General features: G+C 38.8%; 1 protein-coding gene across 6 annotated transcripts in view; it reads left to right on the top strand.

Annotated features, from left to right (window-relative positions):
- Cfap20dc (CFAP20 domain containing) overlaps positions 1-19111 on the top strand; it is a 183722-nt gene extending 164611 nt beyond the window's left edge. For 2 of the 6 annotated variants that reach the window (XM_090323189.1, XM_090323197.1), the window contains 2 exons: positions 5437-5531; positions 18264-19109. In XM_090323189.1, the coding sequence (XP_090179315.1) occupies positions 5437-5531; positions 18264-18376 (208 nt within the window). In that variant the 3' untranslated portion in view covers positions 18377-19109. Of the gene's footprint in view, positions 1-5436; positions 5536-18263 lie in introns of those variants that run through there. The other 4 variants (XM_090323162.1, XM_090323155.1, XM_090323169.1 and 1 more) reach the window with 4 other exon arrangements.
- The last annotated feature ends 7054 nt before the right edge of the window (positions 19112-26165 follow it).

Genomic DNA, 26165 nt, shown 5'->3' with positions numbered 1-26165 from the left:
CACATATCTTTGTGAGCTGGAAAAGTACATGTTTATAATAAGTTTCTAGTAGAGGAATCATTTGCTCAAAACAATAGATATCATCAGGACATTCACCAGCTAATAGTTTTACAGCGTACAGTGCCCCCAACTCAGTCTTACAGTTTAATAAGACTTTAGAACTGACTCTTTTGGCTTAAAGCCTTTCAATTCATCTCCAGGGCCTCGAGAACCTTCCAGTTTGCATCCTACTTGTCCTGCTTTTTTCATTAAATGCATATATACACCAGTTCCCATCATCATTTCACACTGCCTTAAGTACCCAAGCTCCCTTACACCTTTCTACTCTGGACAGTGTGTCTTTTTCTTTATCTTTCTTACACATTCTCATCCTTCAGGAATAACCCTTCCTTGACTTTTGCTAATCAGCCTTCCCTGAACTAGTCTCCCAGGCCTCCATGTTCCCTGGACTAATTCCTAATTAACACTTAACTCTCATAAATATTGGTCTGTTCCAATAAGGTGTTCCAATTTGTTCCAATAAGGTGAATTCTTCAAGGGCAGGAAGTATGTATGTCTTATCTTATTCTTCAATATTCCTCATAAAGTCTGCAACACTACAGGGAAACATATATTAAATTTAAAGTTACAAAAGAACTGCTAACTGAATAGAGAAAGAAAACTGTCTTCCATGCTGTCTCTAGTAGATATTACTGCTCATGTGTTGTAGTTGAATTTGATGCCTGATGCCTGGATTTGTGTCCCCAGAGTTGAATCACCTGCCATATCTAATGGGGCAATGTCTAGAAAATGATCCTATGATGCTGTATCATCAATATTTTCTTAACCCAAGGGAAAATACTGTCAAGCCAGAAAGATATTCAGTTCTGCAGAGAACATATAAAGCATATTTAAATGAGTATAAAGAAGTTAATGCTTTTCCTGATTTCTTTGAGCACAGAGCATTTGTTGGGAGCTGCATCCTCTTTGCTTTATAGATTTTCTGACAAAAGATATGGACAGGAGAAGTGATTGTACAGAGGCTAGGAGAATGATTTCCCATTTGTATAAGCACTGGCTATATGTCTCCAAACAAACCTGGAGTGATGTGAAATGAAAATATTGTACTTGTTTATACATCTATCCCAGCTTTTGCCTTGAAAGAGATGTGAGTCCATTACATATGTCACCATAATGTAAACATGTACTGGGAGCACTTTTAGTAGGGGAAATGAAGAAATTTTGGGCGAGCATAATTCTCATAGCATCCTCAACTATTTACCTCTTCAGATTTCTTGTTGTTCCTCTATTACTCTCAAAGCATGTTATCCTAATCTTCCTCTTACAGGATCTTCCTGAGAGAATGTATCAAGTGTCCAATCTGGCTCTCACATGTCATTCTCTTATAGCCCTGGCCTTCCTACAATCATTCATTCATTCAGCAAAAATTAAGAATTAATACTTGAAGAAGACAGACAAGACTGCCTGCTCTATGGAGCTTAGATTTGGTGGAAGAGGTACATGACTCAATCACACAGCTAAATGGATAATCACACATTAAGATGACTGTCCAGAAATCACAAGGGATTTTGTCTAGACACATTCTTTCAGCTCTGTAGGTTTATCCTCCCACCTTCTGTATCCTGCTCTTTGCCCCCAGAGAAGCTAATGGGTATAACTATACCAATTACTCCATTGCTTTTTGTTTCTGATAGTCCTCAGCCAATGGAAATGTGAGAACAAAGAAGGAAATTAGGGTTGCTTTTCCCATGCTCCCTCTGTATAAGACTAACTCAGGCTCACTGCAAACCTTCGCCCCAAATCTCAGCTTCGTTCAAAGAGGCCCTCCACGTCCTTGGCTTTCCGGATTCTGATCATCACTCTTTCCTTATCGCTGAAAGCCTAGAGAGGCAACCACCCTGGTAGTCTACATTATCCTTTGTGCTTTCTCTATACCTTCCTTACCTTTATAATGAGTCCTTCCTTAATCGTTCTCAAATCATCTTGAGTATGCCTGGTTTTCCTTCTAGGGTGTCCACTGATAGACCTAGAACTCAGGCAATACATCTCTGAAGTAACAGCTAAGCTGAAGGCCAAATAAAAATAAACTAGGGGCAAGGAACGCAGCTTAGTGGTACAGGGCTTGGCTAACATGCTTGAAGTCCCTAGGTTCAGTTCTTTGGTACCACATACACAGAAAAAGCTGGAAGTGATGCTATGGCTCAAGTGGTGGAGTGCTAGCTTTGAGGAAAGCCTGAGGATGGTGCTCAGGCCCTGAGTTTAAGCCCAGGACTGGAAAAAAAAATAAATATTTAGGTATCTATTACTAAGTCTTAACCTTAGTTCTCAAATGTGTTGTTGTATTTCTAAATCCATTGTCGTCATCCTATCCATTCCTCTAGCACTTCTTTCTTACTCTTTCCAAGTCCAGAGTAAGCTTTAGGTAAAACCTCAAACATTTTGGTTTAAAGCCTTACATGGCTTAGTCTTTACTATGTCTCCAGCCCATTTTTCTAGCTTCCCCTCATTTACACACACTATCCTCAGGCTTCAAAGGGAAAGCCATATCCTTTGTCTCTTTTCTTACAATGTTCTATTTCTTTTTTTTGGGGGGGGGGGCCAAGCCCAGGGCTTGAACTCAGGGCCTGGGCACTGTCCTTGTGCCGGGGCCAACCGGCAGCAAACCAGGGTTCGCAGATTGGGGTTCCTGAAATAGGGGACAAGGACTAGGAAGAAAAAGAAGAGAGACAGACACACCGGGTCCGGGATGTCCGCAGTCCAGGCAAAGACTGCCGAGACTGCCGCGTTTATTTTCCACTCCCCTTTCTTCCCTCCTCCTCTCCCAGGGAACCTCCAGGTGTTACATTCATATGTTAATTCTCAGGTCATTTACATAGAATAGGGCCAGAAAGCAATAAGACAATATAGCCATCATCTGATGCAAGTCAAGGTACAGTTTGATTCCACTCTGGCTCCCAACATCCTTGGACTTTCTCAAGGCTAGAGGTCTACCACTTGAGCCTCAGCACCACTTCCAGCTTTTTCTATGTATGTAGTACCAAGGAATCGAACCCAGGTCTTCGTGCATGCTAGGCAAGCACTCTACCACTAAGCCAAACTCCTGGCCCAGATACCTAAATATTTCTAAACCAAACTTCTGCCTTACTCATCCCACGTTTCCATGGTTGCCCAGTTCATTCACTGGTGTCTATACTATTTTATTCCTCCAGAATCCAGATTGCAAGATCTTTTGTTTTCTCTTTAAACTAGCTTCCTATGACAGGAAATGTAGGCACTAAGAGCATCTTGAGCTTCGCTTCTTTCAGCTCCATCTTCATCGGGATACTGCCTCTCCTTTTCAGATCTAGTTTCAGAAGATCTAGTTCAATTAGCTGATTCATAAGTTCATGTAAGAACTACATGAATCCAGAATAGTAGGATTAGAGGCAATTAAAATTCAGATTTCTCTCATGAAGAGTAACCAAATGAATATCATTAAGTATTAGAAACATGTCCAAACAGCAATAGTGAAAGAAAATCAAGGTAAATCCACATGGTGGAGTAATAGATAGATAGACGGGACAAAGACTAAGGAGTTCCATGAACTAGTGTAGAATAGTCTCCAGAGCATGTTGTAAGCTATAACACAAGGAAAATCCACAGGGTATTCAGTACACACTATATGAAAAATGAACTATATAACTTGTGGACAGGGATGGGAAGGAGAAAGAAGGGGTGACATAGTTCAAAAAGAATTGTAGGTCCAGGAGTTTGGCCTAGTAGTAGAGTGCTTGCCTAGCATTCACAAAGACCCGGATTCAATTCCTGGGTACCACATACATCGAAAAAGCTGGAAATGGTAAGTGGCTCAAGTGGTAGAGCACTAGCCTTGAGAAAGCCCAAGGACAGTGCTCAGGCCCTGAGTTGTAGCCCCAGGACTGGTAATAAAGAATTGTACTCATTACCAACTTATGGTGACCTCTCTGTTCACCTTAATAATAACAATATAATTATATTTTTAAAACACTAACTACAGAAATTTAAAAAGAATGACCGTAGCATACTACCTTTTGCATAAGGAAGAAGGGGATTTTTTAAAGAAATGCATGTGCTTTTTTTGCATAATGAAACATGGGAAGAAGACACCAGAACAAATGAAATGAACCCCTCTAGAGAATGGATGAGGTTAGAATAAGGGGATGGGTGGGAGATGTAGAAAGGAAGAGATAAAATGATCTGACACTTACCTGAATATACCTTTTTGTGTATTTTTAAATTGTTAATGTTTTATGTACTGAACTATGTTTTAAAATAGAAATCAGCAAGAAGGGAAGAAAGAAACCATTTAAAATGTAAATGTTTATATTAATTTTCAGACTACAATGTAGACAATAATTAACTACATTTTATGATTGCTAACAAATAGGGCGAAATTGGAATCTCGGTGACAGACATACAGAAGGTCTTTGTAATCTTGCCACTTCTCTATAAATCTGAGATTATTTGTTGATCAAGAGAAAAGGAAACCTATAATCTCCATAGTTACTATTGAGGAGTAGCACTAACAAAATCATTGGCCTGAGAAGTAAATATCTTGCTTTTCATAACATGTTCCCAACAATGGCCACTTGAATCTCCCTCACTCTGTGAACCAAGAGAGTCAGGCACACCTGCTGCTGTGATGCAGACTTCCTGTGCTATAAGCTGAGCTGTCATCACATAGTATCATTTTTTTCTCTTTTATTGAGTGATGAGGTCACTGGCTGATAATTTGTATATGACCTCGTAATTTTCTATAATGTGGGAAATTTTTTTGGCCTGCTCTAATTAAATGGATGAAATAAAATGTACTTATCAGAAAATGCCCTATTAGCTCGGAAGTAAATCAGTGACAAATCCTTTCTGCTGCCCTTCATGTATTATGATAAAATTCAATTACTCAGCATGCTCGCCCCTCACTTCAACAGCCATCATCTAGTGATGGCTATGGTGAATGAAAGTCTCAAAAATACTACAAATAGGACTTGAGTAATTTTTACTGAAATACTTTTTATTCTGGAAAAAATATGTCTTGCAAGGACATTCTCAGCTTTAGGAATTGGTAGTCATTCAATATTTTAGTGGTATAATTTTCGCAAAACTACAACCACACTTTGGTTTATCATTGTTGGGAAGGCTGAAATCATTACCAGTGCTCTTCATTGAAAATGGTGCCATAGCTGACATCTATTGAAAGGTAACTGTGTATCCAGATCCATGCCAAATGTTTCACATCCACTTAATCCTGACAACTAGACTCTGAAATATTATCATTATCTTCCTTTTTCAGATGAAGGATAGCAATGTCAAGTGACTTAACCAAGTTCTTTACTCTTAGAAACTGGGGGCCTGTCTTGATCTTGAGAGCTTGTGTTCTTGGAATTACAGTGTTGCTCATTTATTTTACTTTCTTTTTAGGGACTGGTTAAACATGTTGAGCCCACCAATTGTTCCTCCCAGTCAACAGCCAACAGAGCAGCATCTGGATTCCTCTGGAAGTCTGAGTGCTCAAGGTAGGAATATGAAAAAAATGCTATGCATAAAGAAACAAAAACAATACTCTTAGTAGAGAAAATAAACCACTGTCTTCCTTAAATGTTGATCATTTAGGTTTATACATCCAAAATGAGATAACCTATGACTCATGTTTTCCTACATAGAATGACTCATGTTCTTTCCTACATAGAATATAGAGAACTTGGCTACTGTTCTTCTGAGGTTGACCTTCAATTCTAGCTCTACTAATTTCTACTGTGTGACATCTAGGACTTTCAGTTACCACCTATGTAAAATAATACTAGATATAGTGCCCATTCTGCTACTTTCTTAGGAAGATCAACATAGTATTAATTATGCTTTCCTGTATTCAAGCACTTAAAATGGTACCTACAAGATTCTACTTGTTGAAATGATTATAAAGCAGAGCCAGTCCTCTAACACTACTAAGATACAGTGTTGTTGATGTTTCAGTCAACATCATATATGGCAATGGTCCCTTAGGCTTTTATTGGAGCTTAGAATTTCCCATCATCTAGCAATGGCATAGCCATTGTGGTATCACACTGCCCTGCCTTGGTTACCTGTGTGTGGTGATGCTGTTATAAACAGAGCTGTCTGCCAGTGGCAAGTATATGTTAGCATATACTTATGTACAGCATGTAACACATGATGATAATGTATTACTGTTACTGCTATACTTTTGTCTCTCTTCAGATCATATAAATCTTTCTCCTTTTACTTTTGTCATTATTTTAGAATGTACTCCTACTTCCAAAACAGAAAAGCTTAGTTAGTTAAACAGTATGCCATGCTACACCAGCAACAGTCTCAACTCCTCTCCTCTGTGTAAGAGACCAGATAAATCATGAGATTGAAGTACAGCTTGTAGGTTTCCATAAGCAGTAAGCACCCCATGATATCCACACAGCAACAAAACTGACAGACATTTGCAGTTCTCAGAACATGTCCTAATCATTAAGTGACATGTGCCTGTACATGTTTTCCTTAATGCAGACACAGCTCTGCTGCATCACTATGATAAGTTATTAGCACTGAGTGGGAAGGAAACACTAAGGAAAATGTCCCTGACATCCCTTTTGTGGATGAGTCATGAACATGGAATTAGCTTCTGGTTATGAGGAGGAGACTTGGTTACTGTCAGAACTACAAGGTAGAAGAACACAAAAGAATTTTCGGTGAAAACAGAGGGTCTGAGAGGGTAGGCAGAGGGGTGACATCAAGTATACATAATTGGAATGACAAAAAAATCTCAGAGCAGAATTCACTGAGACAATTTTGTAGTGCCATAACAAAGCTTAGAAGAAAGAAAGAAAGAAAAGAAAGAAAGAAAGAAAGAGAAAGAAAGAAAGAAAGAAAGAAAGAAAGAAAGAAAGAAAGAAAGAAAGAAAGAAAGAAAGAGGGAGGAACCAATATAAATTGGTCCAACCAAAGTGCCAGATTATTGAGTTTGGGTTCGGTTTTGGTTTGGTTTTGGTTTTTTTTTTTCATTTTTCTTTTTTTCTAACTGCTACAAGGAGAAAGTAGAGCCTCCCCATTTTTCTTCAGGTATGGAGAATTCCAAGTGAAAGCTCATACATCTGAGTTGTATATTTTGGTCACCCAAGGGATAAAGATGTCTCTGTGATTTACTGTGTGAAGTGGATGATGCTCCCCAAATTGGGAGTCTTTGTAGAGGTGTACATTTATAATTACTTATGACAGAAAAATAGAATCTTGGCTGTCAGGGGGAGACCTTGCTGTAAAAGAACAAATAATATGTTATGTTAAACTGTCCTAAATAAGCCACAGCAACTGAGAGTGGGGTCCTTGAGCAAAGGCACCCAAGATATGTATTGGTAATAAGTGTCTGGAAGAATATCTTAAGGTCTCCATTTCAAAGCTCAGTTGTGGCAGCAGGAGCTCCAGTATGTTGAAAGTAAACAGAACTTCCTCTGAGAACAAATTTAATTCAGAGGATTGTGGAAATGTGCCAGCCAGTGTTAATCAGATCAGAATCCCCTTCTGCCTGTCACCCTTAATTTTTCCATCTGGTCCCTTCCCCTCTTCTCATGTGCTTGCATGGTTTGTAGTTAGTTGATACCACCAAAACCTTTTTTCCTATTTGGTTAATCATGCATAGTTCTGGCGTAGTTTTACAAAGACTCGTACTGTGTGTACTGACCTATATACTAAGATAGGGTTTCCATGCGTCCCTATGAAGTGTTTCTCAAACAAAAATAATGGCTTATATTTCCATTTCTCATCATCAAAAAGGAAAGGAGGGTGTGGCTGTGGGCAGTCTGTGACCCTTCCTTGAAGTAGCACTTATTGTATGCCAGAGACTGTGCTACATTTAACCACCACATCATCGCTATTAGAAAAATAATGCCGTATATGTTCTCTTGTGTACCTGTTGCAGCTGAAGAAACTGAGGCACAAAGTGTTTAAGTCATTTGCCCTAGGTCCTGCAACTACAAAGGCAGAGCTAGGGTTTTAACACAAAACACTCTAGTCACAGAGTCCAGCAACTATGTTTGTATATTCCACGTTTTGAGCCAATTAATAGATTACCTTCTTAAAGAATCATAAGTAGAACTAGTGATTGAAAACCATTTTTTTCTAAAGGTATTTCTCTGGGTATTTTTCTATAGGTATTTTTCTCAAGTGCTAAATGCCTAACTCTTAAAGACAGACAGACAGACAGAAACCAGGTGTTTCTGCTTTAGCCCTGGACTTTCCTGCTTATTAGAAATGATAGCCACAGTTAACAAGATGGCAGCTGCAACCAAAGGGTGGTGACAGAACAAAGCCCAGTCATTGGACCATGGTTCTACCCAGCCTAGGTCCTTGCACATAGCTGTCTCCTTATAGTAGTTTTCCCACAGATCCTCACCTAAGTTGCTCAGAACACCTACAGTGCCCTCTCATTTACCCCTCTAACAGTTCCCTCAAGGCCCTTTTCACAGCTGTCAATCTTGGCTGTTTTTTTAATCGTTTCTCGTCTTTCTTCCTGAGTTTAAGAGCAGAGACCATGAGCTGGCTTGCTCCTGGATCCCTGGTCCTGATGCAACTGCTGGAGTGTATCTCTAAATTACAATCTCTAAATTCTCATTAGAAGAAAACAGGAGGGGAGAAAAGAAGGGAGGGATGGTTAGAAGTTTCTTTAACTGTCATCTCTTATAGCAACCATAAAAAATAGGGAATATCATAGCCTTTCAGTTTCCCCTCTTGTCGTGGTAGAGTTGGCATATTTCTAGAGTTCAAACACAATATTGGGCTTAAGCCCATACATTTCCAGGAATTAGAAAGTTAAAGATGATGTGAGGCAGCAGTTCTTAAACTTCACCTATATGTACAATTTTATAATATATTAAGATTTTCTAAGCAAAAGCTCCTATGAAATCCTAATATACTGGAGATGAAAGCTGAGCTGCCCTGGCTAAAGGGGAGTTAAGATCTCAGAACTCTGCCTTTAATGAACCAATTGCCAATACTAGTGAGGTCTAGTGACCTCAATTTGCTTAACAAGGTCAGTGACTTGCCCTAGGTCAAATGTCAAGTCAATCTTCAAACTAGAATGGGGCACAGGTTTCCATCATATCACGTCTTTGTGCTAACCATTTCACTGCTTTGTGAGCATGGTTTGTGCAGGCTAATTCACAGGGAAAATAGATCACCCATTTTCAGTCTTAGAGTAAAAACAATAGGCACATCGGACATGATGGCCACACATCTACAATCCCAGCCTTCAGGAGGCTAAGGCAAGAAGGTCATGAGTTCAAGGCCTGGCTGGGCTACATACTAAGATCATATCTCAAAATAAAACAAAAGCAGGCTGGGATGTAGCTCAGTGACAAAGCACTTGCCTGGCAAATGCAACATCCTGGGTTCAAGCCCCAATACTAAAAATAAATAAATTAAAAAAAAAAAAACAAGAGATAACATTAATTCCTCCTTCCTGTGTTCTGCCTGGACCCACATGTGCTTGTCAGTTTTAACCACAGACTACAAACAGTGAGCATTGTTATTAACCTCTGCATAATTCACTTAGATTAGTAGAGAAACGTAATGAACCACCAACCATCTTATCTCCATCAGAGATGGAGACCCAAAATGCACTGGTGCAAACTAGAGGTGGGACTGCATTTTAACAGCAGAAAAAGATAGTCTGACCAATGCATAATCTAGAAAACTTTCAAGTGCATGAGTTACATTGGGCCCCTGAGCCAGAGGTTCCAGCCCTACTTTATCCAATTGGACTTTATGTCCTAGCCAGTCTCTGCTTAGGCAGTGTCTCAAGTGTAAATGCCACATTTAAGTGAGCAGAGCAGCCTGCAGGAACAATGTCGCACTTTGATCCCTGCTACCCCACTGGATGGAGAAACTGCCAGCTCTTCACAGTTCCTCCTGGGCTGTAATACACTTGCTGAATAGCAATTACTACTAGCCAAGGGTGCCCTTAACACTTACTAAAAATGTGTTTTCCTGGAGCTCGTGCGAAATGCGAAAATGAGAAGTGAGGATTTCAGAACTTACTCAAGGAAACTACCAAACTGACCTTTTGAAAATGAACCATACTTTGCTCAAAGAAGAGTTGTCAATTTGTTTTTGACATTTGTTCCTTTACCGATATGACCCTTAAATTATTCATGCCTACCAGTTCCAAAATGGAATAATAATGACCTCTCTCTTCAGCCTGTAGACCTCTCTTGTGGTTCACACAGATTTTGAGTGAGAAAGACAATCCAAAGTTGCCCAAGACTCATAAAATAATATTCTAATACAGTCTTTATAACAGTGCCACACAGGATATTCCTTTATGAACCAAAATCCGTATCCCAGGAGATGCAAACAAGCAGTGATTCTTTCTTTTTTAGATGTAATATCCAAATTACTAATGAAGAATTTACAGAAGTTTCACAAATCCTCATAGCAAACCCAAACAAGTGGTATCTGGCAGTTGTCCCATCCCAATAGAGGGGTCTTTTCATAGTCATTCTGTTTACAGTTACTTAATTCCCAGACATTTGTCTAAACAGTCTAAAAATAAACCAGGCACTGGAGCCTCATACCTATAATACTCAGGAGACTGAGAAATTTGTATGACTTTCATCTCCAAATTAACCACTGGGGGGGAAAAAAAAAGCAGGAAGTGGAGCCTGTGGCTTAGGTGATAAAGTGCCACCTTTGGGCATAAAAAAAGCTCAGGGACAACACTCAATTCCTGAGTTCAAGCCTCAAGATTGACCAGAAAGTCTTAAAAGTCTTGCTTTAGGAAGCATATTTGCTCCTGGAGCCTAACATGCTATCAAGGACATAGCAAAACTCCATGAGATTTTGGCCCCTGGTAGACTCGAGGATGATCTGAGCTATTGCTTGGATCATGTTTGTACCTCAAAGATTTATTTAACAAACAAAGCAGAGCCAGGTATAGTGGTATACACCTGTAATGCCAGTACTCAGGAAGCTGAGGCACGAAGATTGCAGGTTCAAGCCCAGCCTGGGTTATATAGCAAGACTGTCTCACAGGAAAAAAAAAGAAGGGCAACCCTTCCAAGGTCAATATTGTGATTTTAAAAACTAATGAAATCTAACACTGATGAGACATAGTTATATGCCTGCCATTGCATGGAGTTTTTCTGCACCTTACCCCATGATAGCTTTTTCCAACATTTCCCAGCCTGAGATAATGTATTTTCCCCATCTTGAGTCACAGACCCAGTAAGTATAAAGAAGGATGCTGCCAAAGGCCTGCCTGACATCCAACACCACAATGTGGCCAGAGAATTCCCACATGACTGAAATGCCGCCTGTGGCTCTTTTTAATAAACTTTCTGATTGAACAGTACTCTGCTAAACCTCCCCACTTAGACTCCTAGTTTATAAACTGGTTCATGGTCTTTAGGCTGTTGTTGAATGAAATGCCTCTTCCTTCCCCTGTAGGCATCTAGTTACCTTTTGTTCTCTTTAATTTTAGGGAAGAGAGATAACAATAACCATTAGGACTCCACAGGTCTCTTCTCTGTAGAGAAAGTAATGAGAGAGAAGAAAATCAAGGCTGCTGTTAAATATAGAGGCCTACATTTTAGGGACACTAGAAATGACCTCTCCCAGAGGAATGCAAACCAGCACATTGCTTGTGCCTGAGGCTTCCTCTTCCCCATTCTAAGCTATTCCTACCTCCAGATACCACACAGACAGCTCAGAAGAGATCCTGGCCCAGAATGTGGGCCTAGCTCTCTTTGATAGACCTGAGATGCAGTTTCATTTTCTTAATGTGGACACCTTACACCAAATCATGCTCTTAGCCACTGTAAGTCTTCTGAGCCCCATAGCTTGACTAGGGACCTTCCTTCACATGTGACAAAATGAGATCAGTGCTGCAAACCACACGCTCTCAAGACCGCATTGGAATCACTGCACTTTCATAGCTAGAGACTACTACCTGGAGCCAGTAAAATTGCAAGAACCCCTAATTAACCAAATCTTCAACATGACCCTTCGAATGACATTTTCCAAACAAAACATAGCCTCTAGTTTTTGCAATAGGTTCTTATTTCCCAATGGCCCACAAACTGTAATCACAGACATGTTATTTGCCTTCCAGAAACAATATAACTTTCTTTCCACTGAAAGAAAGTATCTTTTCTTCATTTCTAGTTTTTTTATTTCTGGTGTGTTATTTATCTCCTATCGGAAGATGTGCGTTTACTGAGGTCCAAAAATTCAAGATTTCATGGTAGACCTTCCAGATTCAAGTGCAAGTTCATTTTGCCCTTCTATGGGGGATTTTGGGGGATAGTTTTCAAACACCCTGTCTTCAGCAGAATCTTATCTCAAATGTTCTCTTTATCGATCTTCAGGCTGACAACTGTACAAAATGATCACTCACCAGCGAATTATTTAAACAATAGTGGGTTCGTATGCATATAAAAAATATAGCCAGTTGGTTCTCAAGATCCATATGAGAGAGAAAATACATTAACTTTAAAGAAAAAGTAAGCCCTAGATAGCAGCATCGGAAAAGTGAAAATCAAGTACAGTTGTCTTGATTCAGAGTTGTCTGCCACGTGGTTTATTTTCAAACTGAAGATTTAGCTTTGCACATACAGGTTTCTTTTCATTATCCACAGTTAAAATGCAATAAATACAGATAATTAAACATTTCTATTAATTGACTCTCAAAGGTGAATCCAAGGGGTGATTCACTGAAGCTGATTTGAAGGGAGGAACGGGCAGTACTGTTCCATTTGGTCTGGCTCGGTTGGATTTTCTTTATTGTTGTTAGCCAATTTCAAAGGGGATGAGGCTGAAAGTTTGTAAACAGATTAGTATCTGAAAGGTAATTTTATTTCACTAGGAATGGCTTTTTGATGTGGAGAAGAATAAAAATGTAATTTGGACCCCCGTCCAGATGCTCTTAGCCTGGTAGCAGAAAATGGTTTTTATTTGTTAATTTGTCCTTTTAGAGCTTCTGTAGCCAGTCTTTAAATAGAGCAATTTAGCATTTTGAGCAAAAACAAACTCTGCACCATCCAAGAATATAATTGAAAATTACCCCATACCCATGCAGGATAATTACCTTTCAAAACATATCCAGTGCTTGACATCATAGTCATAATTACTTAATGATATTATAATTTCATTACGTAGGGACTGTACTGGCAAAATGATGTAAGTTGGAGCCCTTGAAAATTAAGTTACAATGAAAACGAAACCTTTTATGTATGTTTAAAGTACTTATCTCAACATAAAATTATACACGATCTCACCCAATTTTTTACAAATGCCATCACTGGTAGTTTTTAAATACATCCATTTAAAGTTTTGGTTCCAACACCCACAAAGCCTATCTTAGTCCCATGGTTACAAGGCATGAGGTTCGGGTTCTGTAGTGATGTGCACTGGAACAAATGCATTTATACAGCAGTCACTGTTCGAGTTTGTATGCATTATGTAGCAGAACCAGTACTAACGAATTGGTTTCGCATGACCCATTTGCAACGTTGGGTGATAATGACTCAGGGCCTGTTAGAATAGTTATTTTCATCTTGAAAGATTCCTGACTGGTTGGAAAATGCAGCAAGTTTTCTCATTTACTAGCACCCACTTACATATTTATGTGTGTGTTTGTAAAAGCAAAGAATGTAAAAAACAAGGATATAGTGTTTATTTCTTATGTGCTAGAGGTTAGTTTGTCCAAGTGTTGATGGAGTAAAGACAGAAAACCAAGTAGCAGATCCCTGAGAGAGAATGACTCGCAATCATTAACCTCAGTGATGTAAACATTCCATCTGATGCAAAAAATGAGTCATATTTCTTGAAGAATATATCATTGTTGGTCTAAGGACTGTTATTGTTCTAAGAGTAATTCAGAGGCTGGTGGAGTAGATCAAGTGGTAGAGTCTTGCTTAGCAAGTGTGAGACTCTTAAGGTCAAACCCCAGTATCATTAAAAAAAAAAATGCCAGACACTGGTGGCTCACATTTATGATCCTACCTACTCAGGAGTCTGAGATCTGAAGATAATCCAGATATGAAAATCTGTGAGACTTTTATCACCAGTGAACCATCAAAAAGCTCAAGTGATAAAATGCCAGTCTTGAATCAAAAAATGGCAGGACAGTGCCCACGCCCTGAGTTCAAGCTCCAGTACCAGCACACACACACCATCATCATCATCATCACCATCATCATCATCATCATCATCATCATCATAGTATTCTATATAAAACTAATTGAGGGCTTTTGATTTCATTCCAAACCACTTCTACTTTTTTTCAATAGTAAAAAACATAAAACAGATAATTAGGATAAGGAAATAATTTATAAATAAACATATCACTCCTTATCTACCTTAGATAGCCTGCCTTTTCCATTGTGATTATTATTAACTGTTTTTACTGGATACTATCAGTGTGATGAAGGTTACTTAGTCCCATTTAGATCTGTGACAGCTACTATTCATGACTGGACTTACAGATCAGAAACAGAAGCTCTGAGCAGTAAATTTCCCGTGTCCTATAGCATTGATGTGGGAAACATGGGATTTGGACCTAACCCTGGCCTCTGTCTACATTTGTCGTGTCACATGCCTGAAGAAAGCCCTTCCCAAATCATACTTTTAAGCTGTATCCATACTTCTAGCTGTTTTAAGTTAGTAACTTACAGCTTATTCTTCATGATTATTTTACGTAGCTTCTGTAGTAACGGTAACAGTAAACTACCATTTATTGAACCATTACTGCTATGCCTATCAAAAAGTTCAATTTAGACTTCCACAAAACCCTATGATACAGGCATTGTTCATAAATAGGAAATCTAGGTCCACTGAGGTGAATTAACCCACAGCTGGGCTGCAGCCATACAAGCAGCACACCACAGAGTCCCGATTTGTCCCCAGACATGCTGGAACCTGGGGCCTGCAGTTGCTCTCAGCATCTCTGCAGTATCAACTCCCCATCTCACTACTTGTTAATCTTTAGTGGCTGCTTTTGTTCTGCGTAAGGTCAAGGTCATTCCACAGCCACAGCAGCCATGACTACCTGGGTCACATTGGGAGTACACAGTAGATTTCCATTCTCTGAAGCAGTCGAATGTCACAGGGGTGATGGAGTTCACAGTTGAAAGCAAAGAACATGCATTGTCTCCTTTGATGTGCAAAGGGGACCCGAAAGAGGTCAGTCATCCCTAGGATGAGCTGAACATTTGGAAAGCAATTTCCAGCCTCTCCACTTAGAGGAATAAGTATAGGAAGCCAGCCTCCAGGACCACTCTCACCACAGTGAAAGGAAAGAAAGTAAAACAAACTTTCTCCTCTGACTTCCTGATCTGAATTAGAAATTGTGCCCAGTGCTCAGGTCAGCCTCTCATTTAATCCATTGTGATCCTGTCATACTTCAAGGATATAAACAGCCATAGCTAACGGCACAGAAGCTCATCAAATGCACTGAGAGATCACTGGATCTGTTCCCTTTCCTGTGCAGGTTTATCCACAAAATTCTGCATGAGTGCTTGCCCCAGTTCCTGGTTCACACTCTGTAGAGAATGTATTTCCATTAGGAAACTCTTCCTAACTTTTCATACATCCCACTTGAAGGAAGAAAGGCTGCTATCACTTTACCCAAGTTATCTCATCTCTGGAGTTAAAAATATTAGCCCAGTTTATTTTGGCTTAATGAACTCTTTGCCTCTGCTCATTCATTTGCACTGTGTCACAATGACCAGTCATTCTGATATGTAGGAAATCAAATTTCCTTTGTTTCCAAATCTGGTATTTGAATATGTAGGACACTTTTTTTTTTACTCTTTGCTATGTTTAAGTTCTTTTACTGTAATAGCTCCCAATTAAATGTGTTATACCACTCCCTTCACAAAAACATCAGGCATAGTGTCAAAAGATAATTTTAGGTGCATTAAGATTTTTTAAGAGCTTATTGGAGCACACAACAACTCATGAATCACTTATTGCCAGACTACAGTGATGATGTTCCACTAAAAGGGGAATGGGGGGGGGAGCTATTATGAGATGGATTAGACAGCTAGTGATTGGTTAAAATGGCAGTCCCTAGTGAGAGCTTAGTTTGGCAGCTTCTGGTTGAGCTGGTTTTGTGTCACTGTTCACATTGAGATGGTATGTCACTTGCTTATAATGTATGAACCCAAGTCACCAGAGCCAGCCCAGATTAATGCTTCTCTATTTATTGTTTATATATTACATTACATTACAAAAAAACACTGAAACTTGAGTTTGTCCCTCGACACTTGGTTGAGGTCACCAGGCAACTTTGTAGGGACTATCTCATCTTGCAGACTGGATGCCTCATCTTTAAGAGAGGGACAGTAACACCTGCCTATTCCCCAGGCTCCTCCGGGTCCTCCAAGGAGCTAGTGCATGAGGAAGCACTAAGCCATCAAGGCTCTACCAATAAAATAACAGAAAGCAAGACACTCCTTTTAAATTCCACTTCCCAAGAAAGGTGACTCCCCTGATTGCACATTTCACCACTTCAGTACTCACCCCTTGAGTACAAGATCTGTGTCTTAAAATCTGTCTATCCCTGACTCTTAGCTCAATACCTGGTTCAGGGAAAGTTCCCATTAAATATGTTTAAGTTATTGCAAGGATGATTGTGGTTTAGCTTCAAATCCTCACCGTCCAATCATGCTCTTGAACCTAATTCCAGTTTGTCAATGACCTGAAGATACCCATGCACCAGGTAAAATGGGATCCAGTCACTATCCCCTTCCATTACTGTGAGCAATGAAGTTTAAGATCATGGGTTTTTGGTTTTGAGACACAGCCATAGTCTAAGCTAACCTCAAACCTAGGATTCTTCTGTTTCAGCCTCTTGAGTACTAGGACGAAAGATATATGTTCTGACTGCTGAAAACATAGGATTTCATATATAGGATGAGGCTAAATGAAAGGACCTTCAGGATATGGAAACAAGAGCTATTTAATGTGTGATTGTTGTTCTTAATGTTACTTCTCATCTCTTTTGTTGTACCTTGGTTATTCTCATATTGTTACAGTATCTTACCTTGTTATCTGGTATATTATATTATATATATATGTTTATCTGTTTATTTAAAATAAGAAAGGGAAGGAAGGAAAACAAGATGATGGGGGTGGAGGGAGAGGTAAGGACAAAAACATGAGAAGGGGTATCACTGTGTGTCAAGTAATGTACCTTCTATCTGGCGAATATAACTGTAACCCCTCTATTAATTACAATAAAAATTATGAAAAAAGAACATTGGCTTTCATTCGCACACTTATCAGAAGCAGTTTTGTTAAGCCTGTGTTACTTGCAGTAGCTGGTTTTCTACCTACTGTCCAAGCCCTCAGGAACTGGCCCTTGGACTCAGGCTCTTCCTCTACTATTCTTCTCTCTAGCTTGAAGGTCAGGACCCCCTGAATTCCTGAGAACTCACTTCCAAATATCAAAGTAATACCGGGAACATTGGGGTTCTCACAAGCACCTTTTTTTATTAGTGCTAGGGATTAAACAAAATTGTTTTACCACTGAGCTATATCCCCAATCCTGAAACATTTCTTTAATTTCTTGTCATTTAGTGAAACTGTTCACTACATAGGCACTGAATGTTCTCTTCATCTAATCCACCTAAATCACCATCACAAGAAAAACCAGGCCATGTTTATATTCCCAGCAAATAGAGACCATCTCTACCACTAAAACCACAAATGGCATAACATACAGTTTTCCTTTCTATATCTTATATTTGTCCATGATATTATCTTAATTAATTTATATTTGTTTGGTAGCCTTTGGGGATGTGAGAATGAAGACTGGTTTTCTGTTTTGTCACTGAAACTGTGTTTAATTGAATTTAATATAGCTCTGGCCCATATGCAAGTTTAGTACTGATAATTAATTTTGAATACTTTCCCTAATCCTAATGAACATAACTGTTTAGTCTTTTGGCCCTATGCCTTTCTTCTTTTATAGGCTTTTATGAAAGAAAAAAGTCTCCATGCTATTTTTGTCCTTTTTAATTATGAAGCTGGGCTTTTGGATTACTAGCATTTCTTCTGGATCTTACAGTACCTGTATGGTGTGTCATCATTTCCCCAGCATTCCTCCTTGGCAGCCCAACACTTGGCTTAAAAAAAAAAAAGATTCCTAGAGAAGTGATAGCAATTCCTGCCTCACTGCCCTTCTCATGTGGCATTTAGGAATCCAGGTCTTCAGCTAACTTGCCTGTGGTTCCCCTTTCCCACAGGAGAAGAAGATCTGAGTGTGGAAGAGGATGAGGAAGTGTTGACTCTGTTGTACGACCCTTGTCTAAACTGTTACTTCGACCCTCAGACTGGGAAATACTATGAGTTGATATGACCCCTCCCTCCAGAGTCCAAACTCTATTGAAGAGGTATCACAGTATGTGCTTTGGCTAGATGGCCCCAAGGAATGGAAAGGAATGGAGAGAAGTGAAGCTGTTTTGTAAATAACGTTCAATGTTAAGAATACCTACATTCTTTCTGTAGACATGTGTGATTTTTGAAATTGTGAAGGGACTCTGAATCAGTTCTTATTTGTTTATCCTCATCTTACATGTTTTATTTCATATATTTTTATATAAACAAATTAAGCGTTACTCATTCAAAATTTTTGCAGTGTTAATGAAATGATGGCTTGATATACTACAGAAAATGTATTCTGGTACCTTTAGTTTTGTGATGTATTTATATTTAAAATAAAGTATGATAGTCTAAGGATTACCTTTTAAACTGCCTCTTCCTATTTATCCCACAGGCTTTTCCAGAATTTTCCTTTCTGATAGACAGTAAACAAACTAATCAGACTTTGGGGGTCACATTTTATTGACACTGGCTCCACTTCTTCCATTTAATTTTAGTGCATTCAGAGTGTGCAAAGATCATGGCACTGTTAATCACTTCTACTTATGAATTGTACATTTTGTTTCCCCCTTTTTAATCTTTTACCAAATACTACGGAGTTTTAATGATGTAGCTCTGTGGATCCAGATTAAACAAGAACTCACCAATCGAACACCCTGCCCTCCCTTACCGTTCCTGTGACTTGGGCCTAGATAAACCTGGAAGACTTTCTTTGGTCCTTACTGTTATACTAGTGCAAGTCTGTTGGCTGCATCACAAGGCAAAAGTCATGTTTCTTGCATTCAGAGAGACAGCCTTGAATTGTATGCCAAGTCGTTAATACTGAGCTCGAGGAAGTACTTATTGTAGTAGCAGGCATATTTTGTTATTTAATAAAGATTTTTAATAAAGAAGAGTACCATAGGAAATGAAAAATTATTGGTGTACAGTTGAATTTGATGGTAGTACTATAATTTTACTTAATGTTGCCTGATAGAAGAAATAATAGCTTTTACTTTCATGAGTAGAGTTGGGCTCCTGTTCAAAGGATCATACATTATGTAGAACCATGTTTGTATTTGATAAGCTTTTTAATCCTATTCATCTCGAAATACACCTTTGTTATGAATTTCTTTCCAAGATCTTCATACTTATGAAATGAAAATCCACAAATGAAGCTTTACAATGCATGCAGAATGCTAAGTGTTGGGTTTTCTTGATGATAACCTTGAAGGCTGGAGTCGGGAAGGCCTTACTATGATTTTAAAGTCTCAGGACTCTCCCCATAAATAGAGAAGCCAGGTAAGTCTGTATCAGTTAAGATTCATAAATATAAAGATACCTTGAGCTAGTTTATGCAAAAAATGAAGGATCCAAAATGAACCCCAGTATAGAATGCTACCAGACCTACAAAGGAATTTGAGCTAGGATCTCAATGATGATAGAGCACTCCATTTAGGTTCTTGAACTGTAAGTGCAGATATCCTTCATCCCAGAATTTAAAGATCACCAGAACAACAAAGCCCCAGGGGCCCCAGGAATCAGAGCAGCTCCAGGGATCCCTGGAACAGCATTTCACAGTTTCTCACAACGATCGATGGTGACCAATACCTGTGCCATGTTTTTCTCCCTCTAGTCTCTGCTCAAAGTGTAAGAAATTGGTAGCCAACTTTTCCAGTATCCCCAGGACCATACAAAATAAAGATGAGAGAGGCCCTGAAGAAGAAAATGGGGCTGTTGACAATAGTTGTCGTGATGTAGACAGGCAAAAACAAGTGTCTACCCTGGGAGTCTGGAAATCCTCTCTGCTGCACATCTCTAAGTGATCTTGTAACTGAGTCCTTATAATGTGGTCAGCTACTCAGGCCTCCTGCCAGAACACTTTCTACAGGGAGGTTAGCCACTTTCTACATTTTGTTTGCCGTTTAAAACAGGTAGGTTTATTTCCATTGAGCAGTTCCCTACAGAAGGAGTAGATGTACTTTACATTGCCATCTTTCTTTTTTTTTTGGTGGGGTGGGGGGGGCTTGATGCCAGTTCTCAGGCTTGAAGTCAGAGCATGGGTACTGTCCCTGAGCTTTTGCACTCCAAACTAGTGTTCTACCACTTTGAGTAGCAGCACCATTTCCAGAGGGGAAGAGGGAGGGGAGTTGGTAGATAATTGGAGATGAGAGTCTCACAGACTTTCCCACCTTGGCTGGCTTTGAACTGTGATACTCAGACCTCAGCCTCCTAAGTAACTAGGATGACAGGCACGAGCCACTGGCACCCAGCTACACTGCCACCTTTAAACCAAAACAGTGCAACTCGTCCAGTTGGAAATTCATTCATTGGCTAACCTATGTGTAGTCGCTGCTTTTCAACTGGCTATATTATAATCTCTCAGAAAATGACCCCCCATGCTGTACCCACTGAACCAGGACTGACTGGTCTTAAGTGCAGCCTGGTCTTCTAGCAATTGAAGATTGAGCATTGCTGTCAAAGTTGAGAAACCTATTATAGGTTTGACTTCAAATTATGAGAGACCAGTATTTTTGCTTAGTACTATGTATACCGGTGGGAAAGAATCTCTATTAATAGTTTCTATATCTAATCAAATGTATAGTATTTATGGATGAAACCTACCATTGCAGTAGATTGGCTCAGTATGAAAAGACATCTTAAGATAATTTGATCAGCTTTCAAACTGACTCAGTTTCTTGTTCTGTATACTGAAGGTGCCACTTACAAATGACTTTAGGTCATCAGTCTATAAACTATCATTTTTTCAGAGCCCAATTAATAGGAACTATGACAAATGGTCAGTGATATGTGACACTAGAGCAATGATTTCGTTTCCCTGGGAGTCACAAGTTTTCTCTCTCAACTAATTTTGATTTTTCACTAAAAAAAAAGCTAACTTATGCAAAATACAAAGACTTTTGCAAAATACTATGCTGTGTTGTACTTCTCCATGTTTTTAGACTGACTTTATTTAAATCAGTTGTTTTAACCACATGTTCCTCTTTTTTTTGAAGTACAAGCTGTGTTTAATAACTAAAAGTAGTATAGTCACAGAACGTGGATCCCTAAGGACAATTAATTAAAAGAACTAATTTTTAAATTGCCCTGTAGCTTTAATTAATGATCTAGCTGTTAGAAGTTTCTGTCCTATTTTTAAAGCTCTGGTGCCACAGAGAATGTGGCACCAAAACTTCATTTATTTTATGTCACAGCCAATGACTCTATAATCTGCAACCAAAATTGGGGGAATAATGAAAATTAAGAATTACTAAACCATGTATAGTTGTAGAACAGGATTTCTATTTCGTACATCATTCATTTTTGCATTCCAGGAAAGCTAGGCAATAAAGAGAATTCTTGTCAAGCAAATCCTATTTTCTCTTTTTTTTCTCAGTATAATAGTTAAGATAGAATCATCTAATTGGACCTAGAAAGGACAATCAAGACCATTTCTTTCAATCCTCAGACTTTACAATTGAGAAAAATGAGATTCAGATTGGGAAGCTCATTTTTCAAAGGCACTCAGTTGCAGAGAGCAAAATGGAATCCTTGATTCCTCACTTCTGAGCCAATGCTTCTCCCACTGTGGGAAAACTAAGTGAGAATTTCAATAACAGGCTCAGATGGACATTGCAGACCCACACAATACATACTGCTAGGACTCTGAGATAGTATGGCGCTCACTTAGCATTTCCTTCTCTTCTCCCTGTGCCAATTCTCTGTTCCCTAAATTGTCAGCCTTTGTCAGCATTGTCCATCACATGTTCCAAGAAACAAGACTTCCATTGCTAATTCATAAATGCAGTGGCCATAGAGAAACAGGTCCATGATCCAAGTTGGAAGGTAAAAGAAGTGAGATAGATGATCATTCATCTTTGCTGGAGAGGGTTTCAAGGGCTTCCTCCTCCTCCTCTGCTTCCTCCTTCTCTTCCTCTTCTCCTCCTCCTTCTCCTTTCATTAAAATTTTCTGATATTCCACTACTTGAGCCATACCCCTAGTATGGCAGTTTGCTTATTATTTTGAAGATGGGAATCTTGGGGATTTATCTGCCTATACCTATGAGCTATGATGCTCTAGCTCTCATTCCCAAAGTATCTAGGATTATAGGCATAAGCCACCCATGCCTATTAAAGCTTCATTAGCTTTAATAAATGAAAATACCTAAGAAGTTCCCAAGGGAGAACTGGAATGTGCAGCACTTCTCAAATGTATTTGTTTACAAAATGCTTTTCCCATAGAGAATCTGAGAATCTGATCCATGCACAGAACTACTGAGAAATGCCACTCAAGACTATCACTTGTCTAAAGTCTGGGAATTCTGACTCGTATAGGAACTCACAGAACTGTCCTCCAGTTGCTTGTTCTGTGATTTGTTGGTTGATGAGTTGTGTATATTTGAGTGGGAGTTGCAGTATCCTTTTGCCTTTTTTTACCCTTGCAATTTCACTCTGCCAATATATTTCACAGATCTTTAACCAGTAGCAAGATTATTCTTCAGACTCACTTTTCACCCAGAACAAGGCATATTGAAGCCTGAATATTGCCTCGATCTGGAGCTTTGGACCTCTCTGATAAAAAAAAATTCTTCTTCATATTTTACAATATATGAACTTATAAGTTTGTAGAACTATAAGTAATACAGTTAACTCATTACAAAGGATAAATCTAAATGAAGGTTCATTGTGAATAATGGAGCTTTACATCTTAATGAATATTCTGATTATGGTTTGTGTGACTTTAATATAATTTATAATCACATTAAGTCAAAATAATTTGACTTATAAGAATTAAATTACCAGTAAACATGAAACACAGATAGCACTAATTTTTACTGCTGACATATTCTTCTGTAGTTAATCACCTGTAATTCTGCCAAGCATTACAGAAGTGAAATGTAGGAAATAGTATTGATTCGTTTTTATCAGCCTAACTTATCATTGTCAGTGTTTATGCTGAACCTGGCGAGATTTAAGCATATAAACTTGTTCCTAACAGTAATAACTATTGCCAATATTTTTATCTGCATATTGGGAGAAATTACCTCTAATTTGCTATAGTGAAAACTTCTCTTAGACATTAGGAGACGAATGTCCTTAGTATCTTAATAATTGAAAGTTATCTGTGAGTATTTAATATCTGGAAGGAGAAATTATTCCTTCTTGATCTCTGATCATATGTGAGTCTAAATGATAACTTCTACTAATGATGGAGTTACAACAATCTATAAGTGAATTGTGTGATGGGATTGAAATTGGCCTGATTTTACCTGAGGTCTTCCTAAACCAACGTTATCTTAAAAGGAAAGGCAGTCAAAAGTTTACTATTTGGTTTTAGCCACGTATATAATGAAGAAGTGATATATTTAACACACAATTTTGGAGGTTCTAAGTCCAAATGACCCAGTCTCTACACTGTGGTGAAGCCCATCCATCTCTTGTCTACCCTACGTCATAGCAAGGATCACAGTGTCAAAAGTACTAAACAAGTTATTATATCCCACACCAAGAGCAGACTGGAAACAAGGCCAAAACCAGGCTTTTACAACTCTGACAACTACATAGAGGGAATAACTAGGGATCCCACTAGACCCCACCTCTCAAAGGTTCCACAGTAGTCTCAGCAGTTTCTCCCTGCCTACCCAGAGATTGAGGGGACACACACACTACACTACAGTTGCAAAAGTGTTTAAAGACAGTTTTTTTTAACCCAGAAACTTATACACTTCAGCCAGTTGAATTGAGTTGACTTTTAAAAAGACTTTTTTCGAGCAACAAACCAATCCTAATCCCACTAGAAGGAAGCAAATTATTAAAATCAAAGCAGAATTAAATGATTTGGAATCCAAAAAAACTATAGAAAGAGGAGTTGGTTCTTTGAAAGAATTAACAAAATTGACAAACCCTTAGCAAATCTTACCAAAAAAAGAAGGGAGCATACCAAAATCAACAAAATTGCAGACGAAAATGGTAATATCATGACAGAAATTACCAAGATCCAGAGTATCATGAGGGAATGCTTCTCAAACCTTTATGCCAACAAATTTGAGAATCTAGAAGAACATACCCACACTGAACCAAGAAGAACTATCCCAACTCAACAGGCCTATTTCAAGCACTGAAATAAAAATGGCAATAAGAGACCTTCCACCTAAGAAAAGCCCAAGGCCAGATGGATTCACAGCTGAATTCTATAAGGTCTTCAAAGCAGAGCTCACACCAATACTCCTCAAGCTCTTCAACCAAATTGAAAATGAAGGTTCTTTACCAAACTCATTCTATGAAGCCAGAATAACCCTCATCCCCAAACCAGACAGAGATTCATCAAAGAAAGAGAACTGTAGACCTATTTCTTTGAGGAACATTGATGCAAACCTTCTCAACAAAATACTGGCCAACCATCTACAACAACTTATCAAAAAAATACACTATGATCAAACAGGATTCATCACAGGGAGGCAAAGCTGGTTCAACATACGCAAATCAATTAATATAATTCAACACATCAACAGGAGCAAGGACAAAAATCACATGATTGTCTCAATAGATGTGGAAAAGGCATTTGACAAGATCCAACACCTCTTTATGTTAAAAGCTCTGGAGAAACTAGGAATCCATGGAACATTCCTCAATATAATAAAGGCTGTGTATGAGAAACCCACAGCTAGAATTATACTTAATGGCGAAAAGCTAAAGCCATTCCCTCTAAAATCAGGAACGAGACAAGGATGCCCACTCTCTCCACTCCTCTTTAACATAGTATTAGAATTCCTATCCAGTGCAATAAGGCAAGAAGCAGGCATAAAGGGGATCCAAGCAGGGAAAGAGGAAGTAAAAACTATCCCTCTTTGCAGATGACATGATTCTGTATTTAAAGAATCCTATAGACTCTACTCCCAAGCTCCTTGAGCTGATTCAAAACTTTGGAAGGGTAGCAGGCTATAAAATTAACCCTCAAAAATCAACTGCCTTCCTCTACGCCAACAGTGAGAGGAACGAGGCAATAATCAGGAAAGAAACTCCTTTCGCAATAGCCTCAAAGAAAATAAAAGTACCTAGGAATTAGCTTAACTAAGAATGTAAAGGACCTTTTTGATGAAAACTTTAAAACCCTAAAAAAGGAAATTAAAGCAGAACTAAGGAAATGGAAAAACCTCCCATGCTCCTGGATTGGAAGAATCAACATCGTGAAAATGACAATCTTGCCAAGGGCTATCTACAAATTCAACGCAATACCCATCAATATCCCAATGTCATTCTTCAAAGAAATACAAGAGGCAATCCAAACTTTCATATGGAATAATAAAAGACCCCGTATAGCAAAAACACTTCTTACAGAAAGAACAGCACAGGAGGAATCTCAATACCAAACTTTAGACTCTATTACAGAGCTATAATTATCAAAACAGCTTGGTACTGGCACAAGAACAGGCCTGAAGACCAATGGAATAGAACTGAGGACCCAGATATTAAACCACAGACTTATGGCCACCTAATCTTTGACAAGGGAACCAAAAAAATAGAATGGAAGAAAGACAGCCTCTTCAACAAGTTGTGCTGGCAGAACTGGTTAAGCACCTGCAGAAAACTAAAGTTGGATCCTTCTTTGTCACCCTGTACTAGAATTAACTCCAAATGGATCAAAGAAGTGGAGGTAAAAGCTGACACACTGAAAACTTTACAAGAAGGAACAGGAGATACACTAGGCCTCCTTGACAGGTCGAAACTTTCTTAATAAGGACCAAGAATCACAACAAATCAGAGAAAGGCTGGGTAAGTGGGACTGC

The sequence above is a fragment of the Megascapheus bottae genome, chromosome 2, assembly GCF_031878675.1.
Source record: "Megascapheus bottae isolate mThoBot1 chromosome 2, mThoBot2.hap1, whole genome shotgun sequence".
In the NCBI taxonomy this organism is placed as follows: Eukaryota; Metazoa; Chordata; class Mammalia; order Rodentia; family Geomyidae; genus Megascapheus; species Megascapheus bottae.
This window is presented reverse-complemented; position numbering and strand designations above follow the sequence as displayed.